The sequence below is a fragment of the Musa acuminata genome, chromosome BXJ1-4 (genome assembly GCF_036884655.1).
Source record: "Musa acuminata AAA Group cultivar baxijiao chromosome BXJ1-4, Cavendish_Baxijiao_AAA, whole genome shotgun sequence".
In the NCBI taxonomy this organism is placed as follows: Eukaryota; Viridiplantae; Streptophyta; class Magnoliopsida; order Zingiberales; family Musaceae; genus Musa; species Musa acuminata.
Genome location: NC_088330.1, coordinates 4,725,396 through 4,746,769, shown reverse-complemented (window position 1 = coordinate 4,746,769; position 21,374 = coordinate 4,725,396). Strand labels below are relative to the sequence as shown.

Genomic DNA, 21,374 nt, shown 5'->3' with positions numbered 1-21,374 from the left:
TCTAAGTTAAATGTTTTCTCTAGTCCATCTTGTAAAAAGGATTATAAAAGGTTTTAGATAGATTGACCTTTGCAGACGGAGATGCCAATGAATCAATTTATCATTTTCATTATGAATATAACGCACTAACCATTAGGATCAATTTATCATTTTCATTATGAATATAACGCACTAACTATTAGGATGTCTGCTGAAAAATAAGCTCAGTATCTTATAGGATCCCAATACGATGAAGGCAACTAACTGTCATAACCGATAACTGACACAGGTCCTCGGTCTCCTTAAGTCAACGAGAGCCACACAACTCTCCACGCTAGGATGCCAGATAAGGCTTCTCCCATCTCCCTCCACCACCCGACCACCCTCCCAAGATGCCTATGTCCATCCCTTCTTCGACCTCCGGGCCACCGTCGGCCACCGTCTATTCACTCCCTAACTCGGTACAGCTCCACCACCGCCCCGATCGATCCCGGTGCTTCCGATCCACTTCGCCATCTTGCAAGCTGAACCGCTTCAGCACTCCGCCGCCGCGCCAAAGGGTTGACGTTGGGACGAGTCGATGCCTCGGCTGTAGCAGATCTGCGTGGGGGGCGAAGAGAAAGGACTCTGCTTCGTGCTTGGTCACCGCTAACCGTGACGGCGAAGTCGAGTCCGGCGTGGAATTTCCCCGAGACTACTTCGAGCTCCTCCAGCAGGTGCTTCCCAAGTCATCCTTAGTTCGATGTCACTCAATCTTGCAAGCAAATCACTCGCTCTGCTGTGCAAAACCATCAACTGGTACTCATCATAAGTTCCTCCTCTCACCAATTCTACTCGAACAACTTGTAAGCTGTCATGGTGGAGGTAAGCGATTGGAGAAGAAAGGATCAGCAAGACAAGCTAATTGAGATTGTGCATTTGCTTGGAATTAAGGAAGCATTGATGAGGCTGCAAACCAACGATTTAGTTGATTCCAGCTAAACACACACACACACACACACACACTATAATCTAGATGTAATGCAATAGTGCCATCAAATCTTGTACTGATCCTTTGGATGATATGTAGACGAGCTTTATCCTAGCAAGGTTGTAAGCAGTATATTTATGGTTTGATTAGGCAAGAAACATCTCACAAGTGTGACTCAAGAACAGGATAGGTGATGTAGTTGTTGATGCTTATTGATTAAGGTTGAATGAAGATAGAAAAGTATGGTGTGGATTTGATGGTTTACTCCCCCGTTGGTTATTGGCTCGATTTTCTTGTGACATTATGGGGGCTTCTTCTAGTGCCAAACATTATTCGTGTGGTATCTCTTTCGTCACGACTGATGTCGAGATGAGGAATGGATTCAGTCGAATGGCTTACAAGAAACTGAGTCGGGTGTACCAGACAAGACCCTTCCAATTATCTGAACATAAAGAGTCGTCTGAACCATCAGAGTTACCATCAACTTCGTGTGCTGATGGTATGTCTGACTGATCGTTGACACACAAGGCTGACTAGTCATCCGACTTGGTGTCGACGTGACACTCAACTTTCAATGTGTCATTTACCCATATCACCATCATATGATAGTAGAGCTAAGCATGACAAGCCAATGGAGTGATGTTTTCCTCCTTTTACTGATCTCAGGCGAAAGAAGCAACTGCACTGGCTTTAAAGGATGACAAGCAACTGCTGGTGAGTAGATGATTAACCAATCCTGTGAATTATGAACATGGAGAAGTCAGTTTGCAGAATTAACTTTCTCTTACAGGAGATTGAGTTTCCTACTTCTGGACTAGAATCTGTGCCAGGTTCTTCTCATTCAAATATCTTCCCTTAGCATGCTAAATATACCCTAATGCATCATAATTCATGCCAATATTGTGATTAGGTGATGGTGAGGGGGGGATTGAGATGACCGAATGCATGCAGCTAATCAGAGGATTCTGTGATCGCCTAATAGCTCCCGAAAAATCTACTCGAACGCGAGTGGTATGTACTTTCCCAGATGAATCAGATCTGTTCTTATACATCCGATATTTATCTGCTAGCGTATGGAAAAAAAAGATCAGAGGATCAAATTGAGTGCTTTGATCTGATTTGTAATGGTAAAAGCAGTCCAAACTACAAAATCTAAGTCTGTAAACAAAGTGCAACACAAATTTTTTGTGTGTACAGTTCTTCCCAGAGGCAAATGAAGTTGAATTTGCAAGAAGATCAGCATTTGAAGGGACTGCACTAAAGCTTGATTACCTAACAAATCCATCATTTTTTGAGGATTTCGGTTTCATAACCAAAGTCAAAATGACAGATCGCGTAAAGCCAGACGACGAAATGTTCTTGGTTGCATATCCCTACTTCAATGTCAATGGTAAGCTTTGTTGATCCTTCTGAGTTATCTATTTGATTTCTGTAGATTTAAAGGATGAATTCATTGTTTCACAGAAATGCTTGTGGTGGAAGAACTTTACAAGGAAGCAGTTGTAAATACCGGGCGAAGGCTAATTATCTTCAATGGAGAACTTGATCGGATCAGAAGTGGATGTATCCTCTATAGGCTTATATTTGATTCAATCTACATGATTCTTGGAACTTACCTTAATTTCCATTTACATTATTTATTAGTTCTAAAATCAGATCCAGTTGGGATCAAAATGATAAAAGAATGATTGATTTGCTAAGAAGTAGAGAATTCTAAACTTATATATGCAGAGCATATCACCAACAAACATTGGAAAAAAGTTCCTTTTTTTTTCTTAATGGCAGGTGACCTTCAAACATATTATGTATCCTTTTGTCAAGTAAGATGCAAGATTTCCCCCATGTCACACTAATTAATTAGTTTAAAGGATACAGTTAAGCTTGACCAATTGTTCTGACAAATGGAAATCATTATTTTTAGGTATCATCATCACCAAGACTTTGAGAAAATATATTTGCATCAATTTGGTTCTTGACTCAAATCCAATCATATGGTTATTACAGCAAAATGCTACATATAGAGAATTGAAACACGAGGAGAAAATGCTTCGTTTCAGTGGTAGAAATGGGAGCAATGCTTCCACAAAATGCTATCACGATTGATGTAATTTATATTTTAATGCTTCTTGCTGACATTCTACATTAAATATCCATTGAGAAAAGAAAGTGCAATAGTTTGTCGAGTAGTGTATACCGAGGACTGCAACACCCCCGATACGATTTGGTAAATATTTTACCGGTCCGATGATCCACCGGTACATGGACGAGGGTAATCTAACATTGTCCTGGATAGTTCCTTGTTTCTTGTTTTTTCATTCTGTTTTCAGGATTTTTTTTTAAACCTAATATAACGACACTCGGTATACCAGTATAATACCAGTCCTAGCCTTGACTGGTACACTTCCAGCACATGAAATTATGAACCTTGGTCTATAGTATATGCATCTTCTTGATCATCGCCAGTGTAGAAGTATATAGAGATCTTGCCACATAATTTTCATTTATTACTGTCCTTAATGAGTTAGATTATCCACAATTCTTCTATCCCAAGTTGGCTGCACTTACCAAGACATTCCTACCCAAGTTGGAGACAGTCTACTACATTCACAACTTTAAAGGACTCAAAGGAGGAACACTTTTCAGGTTTGACTTCATGCTTTGATATAATATGGACATCAATTGGGAAAGTAGATGCCTTTGATTCTTATTTCTGATTCCTGTTATTTGAAAAGACACATTAAATATATGTCCAGTCTGTGTTTTATGTACCTTTATAGAGAAACAGCAGCATGCATTTCTAGAATTCATGTTTCACTTTCTAAATTATTCTGTTTTTTCAGGTCTTACCCTGGTCCATGGAAGGTATTGAGAAAATTAAGAGGTAGATACATATGTTTGCATCAGCAAGAAGAGATGCCATCACTGAAGGAAGTTGCACTCAACATTCTTCCATCAGCATAATCCATGAGATACTAGCCATTCCAGGGTCTTTATGTGCATATACACAGGTGTAAGTGGAGCTGCCAGTTCTTTTTTTTGTTCTTTCACCACATACATTTGCATTCCTCAAACCTAGAGTTTTACTAACTGGAATATGGCATTGCATGTTTGGTATTGACTGCAGAAAATTGCAAGTCTGATGTAAGGATGAAAACAGGTTTGGTGGCATTGTCTGGGGATTACTGTGACACGATGGGGGCATTAAGTGCGCATGAAGCAGTATCCTTTTACCAAGATGTTGGCAGAAATTTTTGCCTTGAGAGATTTGTTGATACAAGATCTCTATACCTCGGTCACTATTTTGCAATTTTGGATCTCTGGCCTCTTTTATTCCACCCATTCCCCATGTAATAGACAGCTAGAATCAATGAGAGGCTTGCAATTGATTTCATGCACTTGATTTGATCAATTTGAAACCCCAAAAAATCATATATAATTATTTCTACTTTTAGTTGGAACATCAAGTTTTCACCTCTTCGAACATATACACTGAGCCATCCTTTTAAGAGGACCAGATAAGCCTAGACCTAAAATCTAACCCAATATTTAAACTCAATTATTGTCTTAATGTAATAGTATAAAAAATGATTTTTATAGCCTTAACAATAGCTATTAGATCAACGATATGGACTGTGGAGATGGACCATCCAAACTTTTCTTTTTGTTAGTAGGTCTCAACATAAGAGCATATAGTCCAGTCGAATTATGGAGAAATCACAAGGTAAATTGAATTATCAAAACAAAGAGAGATAAACAATGTTTAATAACTTAAGATGTGTAAACAAACTTCCAACCACCAGCAAAACTTGGAAGATGAAGGTGAAAAAAAAAAAGCTGTAGGACATGTCCTCTCAACATTGCATAATGCGATAGGAAAACTAGAGCTCAAATGGCATACCATAATGTGATATGCCAAGTTTGCCTAGATGCAGAAGATGAACTGGACTTGGAAGACATCAAATAAGAATACAAGCAAAAACCTGGCTGTAGTTTTCAAGTGACATGAACCAAACGCCTTGTAATTCATGTCCTTGAGTTGATGATCAAAGAGGTAAGGACTTGGATGAGCTTCTGATAGATTTTTTCAAGGAGACTTCTTGGTATGACCAAAACTGCTGATGTTACTGTCTGAACTGTACAACTCGGAGCACGAATGTGTGCCACTTCTGTTGATAGCTGGAGAAGGAACAAAAGAATTTCTATTCATGAAATGAATAATGGATGCAACATAATCTGAAGCAGTCATTCTTCTGAAGGACTATCTGCAAGGTCTGTGACAAGTGCAGAAGACAGCTCAACATGTGACACACGAACAGCCCCGATGAGTCGCTCTGGAAGTTCATCAGAAGTAACAGCCTGCAGGAACTCAAATTTTGTAATTCATGGTTTTTATTATCAATTCAAGTATTGACAGATTCCTATGTGCAATGAAACTTGAAGTATTGACAGTTTACAATATGGAAAGCATATTTTACAATGCCCCTTAGCATCAAAAGCAAGTCCAGATGGTCCACAATTGAGTCATACAATGCTCAGTGGCAATAAATTACTTCATAAAAATCACCATATTATGACATTTCTGCGAAGAAGAGAGACAAGGCAGTTTGAACACCTGGCTACTGTTGGTTGAAATCTAAATCAGGGGATTCCATTTGGTCAAAAAGGTAGGATGGATAGGGATCAAGAGAAAGAAACCAAATTCACCTCAGAAATTATGCAACACTGCAGATCACAGTTCCAAGGATCAATACTAAAGCATATGGATGCAGCTAGAAAGCACAATTTCTAAGGTGCTACATCACTAACATCTGACAATTTGGCTTCCACTGGTTGTTTTTGTCTGTCTGAAAATCCTTTAATGCCTTCAACAACCAATATCATCAGCAAGGTGAAACAATCTAAAAATTTAGCTTCAGATGTTGGAGAACCTATAAATGAAGAAATTAGCACCCATAAAAAGAATTGGCTTTAACACTGACTGCAAATCAAGATGCCAGTATGATTTGGGTCGTAACCTGTTTTTCATGCATTGCAGTGGTATCTAAACTTTAAAATGCCCTTAAGCCCGTTTAATGATGCAATACGTTCTCCAAGAGAAAAAGTAAATAAATATCCGTGTTAAAAGTCGGAAAGGCACCATGTTGGATTACCTGAATGAGGAATGCCATATCAACTACCAATGATGTAAGTACACCACACACTAGCCCGAGCACTCCATTAGCCACTGCTGAAGAACCAATATCCACGTCTAACTGCACAATATTACACAGATATCTTTAGAATAATTGTTGACCCAATGTCCTTTGCTTTTTCCTTATTGATTCTCTAATTACGGAGACCATAAATTTGATTCTGCGAACTATGTGGCATCATCATTTGGTCTTACTTCCAAGTATTTTTCTCCACGAATGTAGCTACAATCAACAGCTTTTCCCAATAAACAAGGGTTGCTTCCAACACTTTGACGAACAATCCATGAGCCCTGTGTCAATAATTAATGATAAGTGTACTAAATGGATAAAAAAATCCCTTAAATGTTGATCCAGGGATATGAAATGATACAAGTGAGCAAATTTATACATAAAAAGGGCTTTGAGAGATTAAGACCTTAGGGACAGATGGGATTAGCTTTAACCTACTGTTGCGGAACTCATCATCACCATCAGCAAATCGCTGCAGTAGTGATCCAGGTACCAATTGTTTCTTTACATAATAAAACACCATATTGTAATGTGTTGATCCTGGAATCTACAGAAGCAGAAAGTAATCTTTTACTGACAAGCTAATCTGAGTAAAGGTATACTGGAAACGGGTAACTTCATATGTGCCACTAAATACATCAAAAGCTTTGTATATCAAAAGTTGCACATATCAAATGCTCTTATAACTGCTAGATACTTTTTCAGATATCCCAAGAAAGATACCCTTGTACTCAGAGATCTGCTAAATCTTGGTTGAGGTTTGAATAGAGATCAATACAGATTAAAATGAATAAATTAGCCCGAATCTCTCACTATTTATTTCCTTTTCTTTACTGGGCTTTTATTAAGGTCACTTTGATGAGTTTCAAAACATGCCCCTGAATCTTTTTTGATGGATCATTCCAGGTTGGTCATGTTTCATCTGGAGTCTAAACTATCTTTATTACAATAAAATTACTTGATTTTAAAATGGTATACATGATGTTTACAATTTTATGAAAATTCTCGCAAAATTAAAGAAAGAAAAGGGCACATGAGGTGTTAGATTTTCAAAAGCTATAGGAGTCTATGCATTTTCTGTGACCCAGGAGCTTGATCACCACAGAAAATGACACACCAACTGTTGCAACAGTTGCATAATCTCAGTCATACAAATTATTTTCAGGGCCAAAACCAATTACCAATATCATCAAATAAACATGTAAGTTTAACTGGGCTTAAATTTGTGCTGAATTTCAACAAATATGCATTATTAGGGCAGGAAAATTGAAACACCATCCTAAAATATTGGACTGGTCTAAGCATTATAAGTTTTATTCTTTAAGACAGCTGCATCTTTCTGGAAATACTAATCCCATATCAACAATATCAAACAATAGGTGTCCTGAAAAATGAAAAGGAGCCAGGGAACATCTGAACTTTTAAAACAGAGCATCTTAAGAGTGAAGAAAGAATAGAATCAAGAACTTACCTGCAGATTTATGACCAAAGTAAACAGTCCTTTCTCAGAGGCAACCTACAAATATGACAAAGCAAGGTCATAGTGAAGCTAATGCTAGTCACATTATGCTAAACATTGTGTGCAAGTAATATCTTTAAATAAATTATTATTTTGAAAATGCTAACAAGTAGAGAACAATATGAAGTTGATAGTATAGATGCAAAAAACTCTCATATTGTTTACTTTTACCCATGGAAAACAATAATTGACGCCATCTTCAATTTGTAACAGATTACAGGTATATTAATGGACTGCATTTATTGAAATTTTGGAGGCATTAAGCCAATTTCATGGAGTCAGACAAGCAATGCTGAACTATTTGTATATACAAGTAGTATCTAAAGAAAGATAAGAACACATGCTAACTGGTTTTCAATTATATATACAATAGTCATGAACATGTACATATGCCTTGGGACATCAAACCTAGATTGGAATCAGACAAGCAATCCTGAACTATTTGTATATACAAGTAATGTCTAAAGAAAGATATGGACACATGCTAATTCGTTTTCAATTTTATATATGTCATGAAACATGTACATATGCCTTGAGAAATTGAACCTAGATTGGTATTCTCCAATAATTAGAAAAGGTGAGGTTAAGATAACCCCATCAAACGTAGTCCAATCAGGGAATACATTCCAGTATCCTTTCTTAAGGGTATTTTGTCCCTTCTTTTCTTATATAAGCTTGATATAATTATGATTAGAGGAACTTATAAATGAAATATATAGAAAGTCTCTTTGGCATTACTTACTTTTTTGCTCCTTATTACAGAAATAAAGTTTTTGTTTTTCTTTTATTGTTCTGTTGGAGACTTCTTTCTTCCTCAAAATACATAAGCACCAATTAGGGGCTTAATTCCCCAGAAATTTGATACAAAACATTGACCATCAACAAGACATGCATATTCATTTTTCCACTCACCAAGCAATGTGAAATATAATGCAAAAAGACAACTCTTTATTCTTATAATTAAAAGCAAATTTTCTTTTTGTAATTTCAGTATCTTGTTATTCATTCTCAGACAAATTTACTCCTACCATAATGTTTATTGATGGAAATTCTAAAAATCCTTAATGAATTATTGATTCTGTTCATGTTGCAGTTGGTAGTTTTTTTTGCTAAAAGTCATTCCGATGGAGTAAGTTGATTTAGGTCTGAACATCAATCCATAATGACTGTCAATATATCGAATAAATAATAAAAAATTTGAAACCTGATAGAAAAGATGACGAAAGCACAAAATAAAATCCAATTTGTATGTGAAACTTATGATGTTGCATCTGTAACCTACTTGGGCTGCACAGCCTGTTCGCCGTGCAACATGGTCCATTCGTTTTGTGTTTTTCAGCCAATCAACTGCTACAAGTTCCATGAGGTACTTTCCTGCAGGAATCTTAACCAAAAAAAATATGAAATTAATTTTCCTATTGCCTTTCTGAACCATTCAGGATGAATATATATATATATATATATAGAACTGTATAAAGATCATATCAAAGAAGAAGCAACCTTGGATTTGTCTTTAAAAAAATTTTCACTGCGGACTTTGAAAATATTTCCATCTGGTATTTTCCAACAATTGCGACTATCTTCACCATCATCCCACCGTAAATTGCCAGAGAAGCAGGATGTGTCTAAAATATCTGAAGTCTCTACTTCTATATCTTTAATATTTTATGAGGAACACATCAATAAGAAGCTAATCCATCATATAGCAAAAACTAAATTTGCTTCACTATCAGTAAATAAACTAGCAAACCTGGCTGCTTGATATTATTTCCAGTTTTGATTGAGGATCCCTGCATGGCAAAGTCCTTCAGAATTACAAAATGATAAGATGTACATATCAGTGGAAAAAACATTATACCCACCTCTTCTTCAGCCTCAGGTACTTGATTGTCCTCGTCTTCATCGGAGTCTTCATCTAAAATAACCGGTTGTCTATTATCATTAAACACTTGGTCCAGGGATACACCAGGCTGAAAGCTGATTTCCTCGGTTTTCTGTTCCTTCTTAGAAGAAGAAACAGAATCTGATGTCATACTGACCATGATTGGAATTCTATTTGCTGTGTGAATTTCATCTGTTTGAGAATATAATTCACGTATTCCTGCCACAAAAAGACACATCGTGCTTGCATTTAGATATAACCTACAAAAGAAGGCTTTTTTTTCAGACTGATATTATGTTTCCATGCATATTAACTGTCCAGAATGCTACCTGCGACACTATTCAACATATGAAGTAAACAGTGTTGCTGAAATGAAGGAAAATAACCAACAAACCACCCTTTAAGGTCAATTTGCATAAGCTGCTGGACTTGAGTACGAGGTCTCCCATCACGAGATCTAAGGGGTGAAATCTTGAATCCACCACCTAGATAACGAGTAAAACATGTATAAGTTACTGCAGCAAATCATTAACTCATGAGAAAGATATATGTATATACTCTCGATGTGGGCTCTCACGAATCCTCGCTGAGGACCACAGTTTGGATGTTCTCTAGATCGGAACAGCACAACTGCAATTCAAGAAGCACACCACCATGAATGCCGCATAATGTGATAGACAAAAGCAGATTTCTTAACTTTAATACTGACCATAACTTCCATCGTCATTACGTCGCCAGTAACGCACATAACAAAGGTCACGAGGCCACACAAACCTGCAGAAGCACATCTTAAATCGACAATGTTGGAAAAATTCTTGATGGTAATTTTCCTAGATCTGGAAGAACACACTGCCAACAGTGAAAAAGTATGCAAACCAATTATTGTGTGATAGTAAATGTTTTCAGTATTTAATAAAACAAGAGCAAGAAGTATGCCTAAAAGAAAAACTAAACTAAAAAGTTGTTCTAGTAACTAGGAAGAATTTAGTGCTAAGGCAGCAGCTCTTTCATCATAATGAAGGTTATTTTATGTCACCAATTTTCTGATAGATTGTTTTTCTTTCCAACATAACACTACTGTAAATAGCCCTGTTTTATTAGTCGATGATAAAACATTGACATCTTTCCTTGTAAGTTACAGCATACTTTAGAAGAATTACTACCTAGAAGTTTCATTTCCACAGGATATAATCAAAGAAATAAATATTTTATTGTGACTTTTACTTGATACATGTTTATACCACAACCAAAAAATTTGCTCATTCCTTGGATATTTGAGATAACATCACATTAGCATATAAATTATTTTGTTTAATACTAGAGAAGACGTTTTGGCAATGCCTTCAAAGCCAAGATAATAAAAGAGACATGCATTCTGCAGTAGTGTCACAGTTTTCTTGAAAGAAAGGTGTATGTCTGATAACTGGACATGGACATTAATTCTACTGAGCTATCAGTATCGTAATCAAGAAGGAACGATGTTACAATTATATGGAGGCATTGAAAAGACTGAAAAGGTCTAACTTTTGAAATAACCTAGGATATTTACAAAGAATTGTTGTACTGATAAAGTGCTGTTTAGGGCACGTGTTCATAAGCCCTCTTCATTGTGCACACAAATATGCTGCCACTATCGTCACATGTTGCCCATCATGCATCGTCGATTCCGAGTACACTTCCTCTTCTCTTTCTTCTTCCTCTTTGAGTCTTTGGAAGATATTGGTGTACCATGTGTCAGTACATCAATACTGACTAGAACATATTAGTCCGACTAGGGACCAATACACATGGTCCACACGAGATGGCAAACCTTACTTCAGACTTCAACAGATGTTTAACAAGGACGTATAAGCAAAACAAAAGCAACAATATGATCAAGCTCTGTCAAACAGTATGCTCATGTAAGAAGAGATGATTAATTCTCATGTACATGCCAAAACTTTTCATTTATCCATATCTAGAAGTCCATAATTTTAATTGTGATGGTCATCAAATCAAGTAATACTACCATACTTCTAGCCTTTAAGGAGAACATTCAAAATGACTTATTTATGATATCCACATAACAAGATGTGGAAAAATGAACAGAGTCAAAGACAAAGCATTAAAACAAAGCAAAAGCACCAATGCTACTTTTCCAAAAGCAAATATTATTTCCAAATTTTAGCTTGTTAGAAGCTATACATTGCAAAGTATAATTGGTAAGTTATGCTTAGAATGTAATGCAACATAAAATTTTAACAATCTCCCTAAAAATTAGTAAGTTATTGCCCAATAATAAAGCAACAGTACCAAATATTCATAATTTCATATTATGGTTGAATCTAAATTCTAAAGTATCAATTTTCTGTAATATTAAACATAGGATGAAAATGAACAGTGAGCACACTTACAAAAGAAACAGCACGAGTTACGGTTTGATAGGTTTGGACACTAAGTTGCAAAATATTACCTTGAGAACCACTCCAGCTGCAATCTATGGTACAATATAGCTGTATGTCCATCAACCTCTTCAACTAAACTGCCATGCTGGAAACTACAATCCCACCTGTGACCAAAGAGGTAAAGATGTTAAAAAAATGATAAACCAAGAAAAAGAAAAAATTACCAATCATAAGAAGAAGCTCACTCAAAACGTGTGCCATCCATAGTCATTACAAGCCCAAATATAGCTTCACATGTGGCTTCCACCACACCAACTGCTTTCATTGTCTTACTATATCTTCTTGGCTGCACAGGATTAAAGAAAGCAAGCTGAAATGTCAATCACGTTACTTTAAGAAGTACATCTAAATATGTTTTTATAACATACAAGATCAACTTCTACAAGTTCTTCAAAAATCCGTAGCCCTGCAATTTATGTCAAGAAATCAGTCATATTATCTAACATAGGACAAGCTCACTTGTCAAAGTCAGTGCATTAAAATTCCCACAAGGAAGGAAGCTGTGTAAAAAAGGAAGAACAAAAGAAGTAAACTTGCCATTCTGGCAACTGACCAATCGCCAATGCTTTCTAGGAGAAACTTGATCACGCGTCCAGTCAAGTACTGAATCAGGAGGGCCTAATAATAAAAGAATCAAAGTCACGTCCGGAAATACCAGTTGGAAACTATGTAGCACTTTATACTATAATTTTGAGGTCAGTTGGTATGTACCATTCCCAATGGTTGTCCCCTGTAGTAAAGTGGGATTATTTTCCTCTTCATCTTCAGGACTACAATTAGAAAAAGTTTTGGTTAACAAGGAGAAGAGACCAAGCATGCAAATTGTACAAGCATATTATAAATGGATAAAGAAAGTTTAACATTTTCAGATTTCATAGTTGACCAGGAAAAAATGGTAATATAGAAGTCTTTTCTTAGGCATTGAACTCTGACAGCCCACAGGTAGTGACAATGCATCACCAATTGGGAAAACCAGCAGAGGTAGCCTAGTCAATGCTCTGACTAAATAAATTAACATTTGCATGTAAAATGAAGTACATGTTATGTCCAAGTCTTTAAAGCATATAAAATGTATAAACACAAAACATTCAGTAAAGTGGATAAAAAATTAGCATGAATTCTCTACTGTAATCATATAATATAATGATAAATAATGCACATACATGCACAACCAAGATGTGTAAATATGAAATATGAAATTAGTATAGTTTGCTGACAGAATTATTGTACATTTGATTTAAAGGAAGTGGGAAGCATGAACCAAAAGTTTGATGCATGGAAGTAATAAATGCTGAAGAAAATACCATCTTATCTAAAGGCCTTAGTCAACGAACTTCTGCTCAGGGGACTGGAAATAAAATTTAGACTTCAGAGAACTTACACAGTGTCAAAATTTTCTTTATGATCTCCACTTTTCTTTTGGTAAGTTTGAGAAGATCATTATATAAAATTTCAATCTCAGTGTGAGCTGGTCCACACCAATTAACATGTACCATTCCAACAAGAAATTGGAATGAGATGCACCTCATCAGCCAATACAATCCTTTTGCTCATAAATCACCCTCACACTTGCAAATCTATCCAAAATGTGAACCTAAATGAATCTATCAATTTTATGGTTTTCATAAATTTAATCTCCGGGTTTTTTTAATTGAGATTTGAGACTGTTAATTACCTTAACTTGATTATCCTTTCACCTTGAGGTTTGAAATCCAGTATATATCACCTCAACACCTGGCTGATGCCATGAAATGTCTTCAGATTATATTCTCTAGAAAATTCTTAACTTTTCCACAAGCTTGGAGAAGATTGATATGATCTTTTTGTGTAATCTGCTAGAGCCTCATAAAAAAGAGTAATGTCAGGATCTTCAAACGTGAAATTACAACATCCTCAGTCACTTTCACTATCAATCTTTTTCTCATTGTTTGTATATATTTACTTTAGCCTACCGGCCCTACCCCTTTCTATGCTTCTCTTTTTTTCATTATTTTTTACTTATTTTTCCTATGGAACAGTTCACATATAGCATTATTATGTTATCTTGACTCATACCAATGATGAAAGGAGGGCCACAAGAATGCTCCCTTGATCAATCTTTTCTCCTTGCTCTATTTGGTAATATTGTTGACCCAACATTTTTACAGCATATGGTAAAACATTTTTAGTTCCAATTTGGACAAATCAAATTTGATATTTATTGTAACTTAATCTCTTCAAATTATGCAGGAACCTCAACAAATGTAACAAGGGTAATTTCAACCATCAACTAAGGTCAATGTACTTTGGAAGATAAGGAATATGACTAAGATTATGTGAGGATCTTATATGTTGACTTATTGGTATATTGAATCTCCCTTTAGCACACAACAGTTGTGGGTGTTGCGTTCAAGATAGGTACCATCAAAAGTCAATTTAGGATAAGTTAGGAGTGAGTTGTAAAATTCTTCTCCCAAATAAACCTTCAAAATTCACACTCGTAACTTTATAGTTAAATCCTAACAGGAATGAACTTTGCAAAGTTTTTTCTAATCAACTTGGCTCAGAGGATTAGACAGTTGTAAACAATTGTCAGGATTGACACAATAAACAAGCGATTATATTGGTATTTTTTTATAAAAATTATTTTCAATTAATAGAGTCAAAGAGTCCCCTTATTCATTGTCATCCCTTGCATGAATATGAGTGTAAGGTTCTCAAGGAACAATTCCACAAAAATCACATATAAATTGTCCAAAAATGCAAGTTTGGGTAGAAGGAGAGAAAGAAAATTAAATGGCAATAAAAACAGAAATATCTACAAGACAAATTTTGCAGTAAGTTGAGGTTTAATGGAGATACTAAAAAATCAAGACTAACATATAAAATGTAAGTTTGAGTACCACAATGACATCCCAGTTCCCAATTCTATCTGAGTCATAAATAAAATTTTCAGTTTTCTATCATCAGTATGGAATCTGTAATATAGTGTCACACTGTCACTTACTGCCTTTCATGACTAGAGGAAGATTCATTCCTGTCAATATCCATTCCAAGGTCACTTGAAACAGAGGTCCGATTTCCATTACTGGTCACTGAACCATGTTGCTGTAACAAAAAGATGATTAACAATCACTTATGCAAACAAATAAACGACTTTCAAAAGTTTACTGAAAATGCATTTGGCGGGTAAAATTTCTACAGTATATAGCAATTGTTGTACCTGATCAATAACTAACTCAATCTTCTCTTTCCAGTTAAGAGCATCCTGGATGTTGTATGCTGCCATCTGTTCATGAGTAGAGCTATGCATTAATATTGTTTTCTTCAAAAAAAAAATTTGTTTGCTTAACTTTAAAAGCAGGAAGATCCACCTTCAATTTAAAAATGAAACAACGGTAACTATAATAATAACTGAAACAAATAAGGAAACATGATTAAGGACCTGCATAGATCATATGGGTTTCAGATGACAAAAAGGATATGAGCAGATATGCTTGTCTAGCACATGTGCTAATTCTGGTATTGACAATGCCAGTCTGTCCGTCCTACTCAGCTTTTGCAATATGTATTGTATTTCATCAGACAAATATCCCATAGTATTCACAAGTCACATTTTCACCTTCTCAAATATTTAGATTTATCCAAAATTTGAAATATGGCAAAATAAAAATCATCAAAAAAATCTCCCTTTTGTATAATTTACATACTCCTCAAATTGTAATCTAACACTTACAATGTGGACAATAGAAGTCAATATTCTAAAAAGTGGTTCACTTGGCTGTAGATGCTGCATATGCTTATGTAATATATGGCTACATCACATACGGTCTATGTTGCCTGAATATGCCATATTACCACATATATTATCTGTGCAGCCACATTTGAATTTATGTCTTCTCCTCATTGCAATTAGTTTAAATATTGATTTCATAGCTTTGGTTTAAAAAAACTAATACATGTTTGTTATGGCTTACATCTTATTCAGTGATAAACATCATACTATAAGTTAGTAGTTTGGAAATAGGACAAATTTATCTATTATTTTCGTAGATAAATTTCATATTTCTAATTAATTATGTTGATTGTTATGGACTTACATAGAAAACATGATCCAGGATTGGTTTGGGATCCCTGGTGTGGGAAAGAAGATTTATGTTCATTGTTGAGTCATCAAATTGTACATTCCATTTTATTTTCTTTCTCACTCTCTCTAGTCAGCTAGGAACAAGAGAATGGAAAAAGTGAAGAACACTGAGAAGGAAAATAGAGTATGCTGTCTTTGGAGAAAAGAAGGTGGGGAAGTCACTGGAGAAGTCACCTTGATCCTTTAAAAATAAATTTTATCATTGGCTGTGATTTGTGAATAACAAACACATTATCTCAGCTTGTAATGTTGCTCTTGTAAATGCTACATGAAAGCTTTACTTTTCCACCATTATCATGGAAATTTTCTGCCCTATAACCTTGTATGGGAAACTAAATTTTAATTCCAACCGAAGCTGTACATGAAAACTGTACTGTATAGGTACATAAAAGTAATTGTGTGTAAGCTCACACCAACTACAACTAAGAGTAATAAACTGCCGAGTATGTCAACCATCAGCTTCACTCCTCCCACACCTATCTATCTGCACAGTGTACAGTACAAACAAACAACAATAAAACCAACACAAACTACCCAAACAACCAACTACAGCAGAAGAAATCACATAAATTTGTAAGGAACAGCATTTTTTCCTGAGAACAATGTAATGCTTCAACCAGGTTCCCAAAAATTCTAACTTACCAGACAATTACTCCATGTCAACCTAACCTATACCTGCTTTTCCTAGTAATCCACATAAGATTGGAGGTGCATCTTCTAAGATAAGGAAGTTGTTTCCCTGTTTTGACTTTAGTGCTATGTAGAGGAAATCTTGGTTTTATAACAGAGACGATTTTGCTATGCCTTGAACTTCTGGTTTTTTGTAAATTTAAACTTTTTATGAAAATATCGATGTGTTTTCATCTTCCATTTTATATGATTTTTATGTTTTTTATATATCCACTTCCATACTTCCCCAAATCCTCATGAAAAAAGAAGGATCATACAGAAGGCCAGGTCCAATATGGAAAACCTCTATTGCAAGAGCTTATGCAGAAATCAAAAGGTATGTCAAATGATAAATGGGAGAATCTAAGACAGTAAAGCCATTAACGTTTGCCAACTTTTTTGAGTTCCAATGAGTAATCCACCATTCTATTTGAAAAGATACTAGAAGTGGATTTCCTAGTATCAACATCATCAATGATACACATAAATGTGTACCATTGTAAAATGGGATTGTTTCCCACAAAGTATAAGAACATCTTAGAAATCCTAAGGTATTCTAATATGTATTCCACTACTGACCAATTGTCCTGTATTAGAAAACAAATTGAATATTTGTACCACACATTAGCAAGTCTGCTATCATGCACATAGCATAGATGAGGCTTCCAATTGCCATCATATGAGTTCCTCTTCATCTCATCCTTCTACTTGTTCTTGAAGGAACAAATTGATTGCTGGAGAACCAACCAATGATTGTTAATTCTTTGTGGCTTCATTAAGACATATTCAATAGGGAGTTGTTCGACAAAATTAACATGACACATTCTATATCTAAGGACAAAATGATGCTCAAAAAACCATTTCAATATTATTTTATTCCTGACAACAACATAAAAGATCATCTTATAAAGCATAGATTCTTACCCTTGATATATTTAGGTTCCACTGTAAAGCTCAAAAACCAACAACAAACATAATGAAAATGAAGAGAGAGAGAAGGAAATAATTTACCACCTACCATTATTTGTTGATTTGTCTCTTTCTTGTTGTAAACACATAAAACATAAACCATCTGAAAAAAAAATAATTAGTTGTATATTCACCCAAATGCTGATTCTGAAATATATTCAAACATACTCATAATAGCAAACAACATTTTAGGAAGTTGATACGTAATCTGAGAATTTGTAGTGTTGAGAACTTGAGAAATCAATTCTGTGAACTTGCTTGCTAAGAAAGCAAATTACAGATCAGAATTTGAAAGCATTTGAAAGCTTCATAAGGATCAACCTTTTTTCTTAAATCAATTACTATGAATATTTACATTTTTCACAAGAAATACCAAGAATTGGCGTGCTGAGTGGAACAATTTACATGGTCAAATCATATAGTACTGGCTATACTAACTCATGTTGGATGTGCCAACATATTTCTAGCCCAATTTTTGGCCTATGCCAAGCAACACAGCATGGAAACATATCCTGCCAATAAACTATCAGCACTTCCTTATCCATGTATGACAGTCCTTGACAAGTACGTAGCCTTGTTGATAAAGTAATCACAAAGAAGGATTTTGAAAAATAAATGTGCAAAGTAGAAAGTCTAACACATGGAGTGTATGAGAACTCATGGTCCTAAGAAATGACTCAATAAAAATGTGAAAGATGAACACAATACTTGTATGGTACTTCTTGGAGTATTATTAGATACTTTGAATTGTGTCTTTTCCAATATAACAGAGAGGCATGGATGCTTTGAATTATTTGTGATATCCTACGTTATAACCTGCAAGGTATCCATCCATATGTAACATATGTCAGACATTTAACACCCTTAACAAATACTGCCTCAAAAAATCTGATTTTGTTCTATATAATCTGATCAGTTACTATATAATACTTGACAGATACTTCTTTGTAGAAATTTGTTTTTCCCAATGCTGATCTTTTTAAGTTTAAACGAGATGGGCATCTGATTAGATGCACTGCTTCATCTGAATTAAGAACCCAATTGTGATTAAAAAATTAGAATGATAATCTCCCTTCATTTGTCAAAACTAATTGCTATCTTCGTCACATTCTCAAAGAAATATGTTACTAAAACTAATTTGACTCATGATAGTTGGATTAGGAATGCTAGTTAATACTTGCATGTACATATTCTAAAATCATAAATAGATTTAAAAATATTATACATTTTAAAAATATTTATTTCTTCATCTATGTCATATCATATCGTATTATTTTATAAGTTTATGTGGCACATCTACATATACCATTCTATATCAGTTTCTTATATTTGTGTCTTTTATGTTCTATTTAAGGCCTTAAATCTTATTGAAAAAGATACTCTTTTGGTATCTGAACTTGGTACCAAAAATTAATAAATCAAAAGTAGTTGAAGCTTCAGTTCAGTGCACAATTGCAGTATATATTTCTCAAAGTGTTTGAATATCTGGCAGCCATTGATTCTGCAGCCTCTTTGTGCCATCCTCAACAATGAGTACAATCGAGGGCGAGTTCCATCATGGAGCTTTTTATCTTACTTCTGAAGAAATTTCACCATTTTTTATTTGTTGTTAAGTTTTAGCACCCTTTATTTCTGTTGGACAATCCTGCTCCAGGACATTATTTAGGTTTGGTTAGTTCTGCTGCTGAACTTAAATCAAATTAGTTATATTTGCCAAAAAGAAAGAATCATCTTTTTCCATTAGAATGGAATTAATCTTAATATATTTTAATTTTTCACTGAGAATTAATTGTTTACTAGTCAATGTTCTCAGAGCTCATCAAGCTGGCTATAACCCGTCTCAAGTGCGCAGCCTAGTTATTTTCACAACACTTCATGTTGCTCTGGCATGATAGTCTTAGTACCAGTTCTTTTCAAAAATAGAGCATGTTAGGTTGCTTGAGGAAAAATCAGGCTTCAATAAATTTACAGGCATCAAATTTAATATGTTAAAAGCCAAATTTGTCAGGAAGAGCATTCTAATTGTTGGTTGATGGAAACTGCATGAAGAAAACATGATGCAGAGGAGAAATTCACTTCCAAACCTTCAACATTCATCTTGGAAGTCAAGTGTGTAACTACCAAAATAATACCAACATTGATTCTACATATGTCCTATTAAAAAAAAACACAGAAAATAAATAGATTTGAAACAATAAAGAGAACTCACATGACCCTGATGTGTTTTTAAGCCCCTATCCTCGACTCTGCAATTCCCATCTATAACAAGAGTCTTGAGCGGAACCTGAACAGGTATAAAAGGAAAATATGAAAAAATGGCCCTTTAACCATACGAATTAAAAGGATAATAATGGCATTGAAGAAGACAATAACATTATCTAAACCTAAAAGAACCAAAGAGTAAGAAGATGAAATGAAATCCAGCATCAATTGACACAATAAGCGAAAAAAAGAAGAATGATACCGTAGTATCCGTAGGCTTTCTCTTATAATAGGCCAGAAGCCTCGTCTCGAGGACGAAGTACCGCATGTGGAAGAACGACTTGCCAATCTTCCGCCGGCCATATCTAACCATCCATCCCTCACAGACCACCTTCGCCATTCCTCCTCGCGTCCCAGAAACCTCAACAAATCCCCGTCAATTCAACCTCATCAGTCACGAAACCGATCGGCAATCTCCCCACACCCGATTCGACCCCGAATTCAGCAATTCCTGGATTCAAAGATCGCAACACGCCCTAGGGTTTCCACGCACGCGGATCCGGATCGGCCTGGATCGAGAATTTGAGGGAGGAATGAGGTGGGGAAGAGCGTTTCGACCGGCGAGTTGCCCAACGAAGAGAGAGGAGAGGAGACGAGGTGCGTAACCAATATCGGAGAGTTCCCACTCCAAAACGGCCACGACGTGGTCGTTATATTAGTTGGTCGTCTTATTTCCTCCTCCTTTTTTTATTTATTTTTATTTATTTTTCTTCGTGGAAGAGAAATTATTTCGATAGAGAATAATAATAAAAATAAATAAGGAGTGGCGGGAAGGACAGGTGTCTTACGAAACGAGATGTCCGTGGGAGGCTACGGGATTCCTATGCGACTTCCGCGTACAAGGTTGGTGTGTACACGCCCTCAAGGGCCTCATCATGTAGGTGCGCGTGTGAACTTTAATATTCGTGCATGTTGACTTGGTCAAAATTAGCTAATTAGATTTGGAGTCCCCAAATTGACAATTTCTCATGTTTTCTTATAATTGCTTCAACCATGTTATTTATTCATGGTGCTCTCACACTGTGAAACAATTACTACAAATTATCTTTCATGAGATGGAAAAAATTTATATATATATATATATATATATATATATATATATATATATATATATATATATATATATATATATATATATATATATATATATATATATAGTCAAAGAGTCATCTCTCCAAAAAAATAATGTTATTCTGCCTATCAAAATTTATAAGAATGTGAGCAAAAATGTTACTATTATTATTGATATATATATATATATATATATATATATATATATATATATATATATATATATATATATATATATATAGTCAAAGAGTCATCTCTCCAAAAAAATAATGTTATTCTGCC

At 35.2% G+C, this 21,374-nt stretch overlaps 2 protein-coding genes across 3 annotated transcripts; one reads left to right on the top strand and one right to left on the bottom strand.

Annotated features, from left to right (window-relative positions):
- The first annotated feature begins 309 nt into the window (after positions 1 to 309).
- LOC135642856 (protein LPA3-like) lies at positions 310 to 4,340 on the top strand. The gene is made up of 9 exons (XM_065159339.1): positions 310 to 695; positions 1,616 to 1,663; positions 1,740 to 1,779; positions 1,860 to 1,960; positions 2,147 to 2,339; positions 2,414 to 2,512; positions 3,475 to 3,592; positions 3,790 to 3,959; positions 4,074 to 4,340. The coding sequence occupies exons 1-8, from the start codon at positions 372 to 374 to the stop codon at positions 3,908 to 3,910; spliced, it is 1,044 nt and encodes a 347-aa protein (XP_065015411.1). The 5' UTR covers positions 310 to 371; the 3' UTR covers positions 3,911 to 3,959; positions 4,074 to 4,340.
- An 828-nt stretch (positions 4,341 to 5,168) lies between these two features.
- On the bottom strand, positions 5,169 to 20,652 carry LOC103981570 (protein ENHANCED DISEASE RESISTANCE 2-like). Of its 2 annotated transcripts, XM_065159330.1 has the most exons (22): positions 20,224 to 20,652; positions 19,969 to 20,043; positions 17,809 to 17,862; positions 15,198 to 15,263; positions 14,982 to 15,082; positions 12,707 to 12,765; positions 12,533 to 12,613; positions 12,364 to 12,401; positions 12,181 to 12,281; positions 12,004 to 12,099; positions 10,261 to 10,325; positions 10,110 to 10,181; positions 9,881 to 10,036; positions 9,532 to 9,770; positions 9,420 to 9,459; positions 9,170 to 9,324; positions 8,952 to 9,053; positions 7,622 to 7,666; positions 6,557 to 6,697; positions 6,336 to 6,431; positions 6,100 to 6,201; positions 5,169 to 5,305 (listed from the first exon to the last, which is right to left on the bottom strand). In XM_065159330.1, the coding sequence occupies exons 1-22, from the start codon at positions 20,359 to 20,361 to the stop codon at positions 5,192 to 5,194; spliced, it is 2,136 nt and encodes a 711-aa protein (XP_065015402.1). In that variant the 5' UTR covers positions 20,362 to 20,652; the 3' UTR covers positions 5,169 to 5,191. The 2 variants fall into 2 exon arrangements, with proteins under 2 accessions (XP_065015402.1, XP_065015408.1); XM_065159336.1 differs by lacking the exon at positions 17,809 to 17,862.
- Between the last annotated feature and the right edge of the window lie 722 nt (positions 20,653 to 21,374).

Bases quoted from the DNA above. Each gene is read 5' to 3' on its own strand.
- LOC135642856 (XM_065159339.1), top strand. From the start codon at position 372: ATGCCTATGTCCATCCCTTCTTCGACCTCCGGGCCACCGTCGGCCACC. The intron at 2,340-2,413 runs GTAAGCTTTGTT...ATTGTTTCACAG, and splicing joins TCCCTACTTCAATGTCAATG to AAATGCTTGTGGTGGAAGAA. The intron at 3,593-3,789 runs GTTTGACTTCAT...CTGTTTTTTCAG, and splicing joins AAAGGAGGAACACTTTTCAG to GTCTTACCCTGGTCCATGGA.
- LOC103981570 (XM_065159330.1), bottom strand. From the start codon at position 20,361: ATGGCGAAGGTGGTCTGTGAGGGATGGATGGTTAGATATGGCCGGCGG. The intron at 15,083-15,197 runs GTACAACAATTG...TTTTTGTTACAG, and splicing joins TTGAGTTAGTTATTGATCAG to CAACATGGTTCAGTGACCAG. The intron at 12,766-14,981 runs GTAAGTGACAGT...TTCTAATTGTAG, and splicing joins TCCTCTAGTCATGAAAGGCA to TCCTGAAGATGAAGAGGAAA.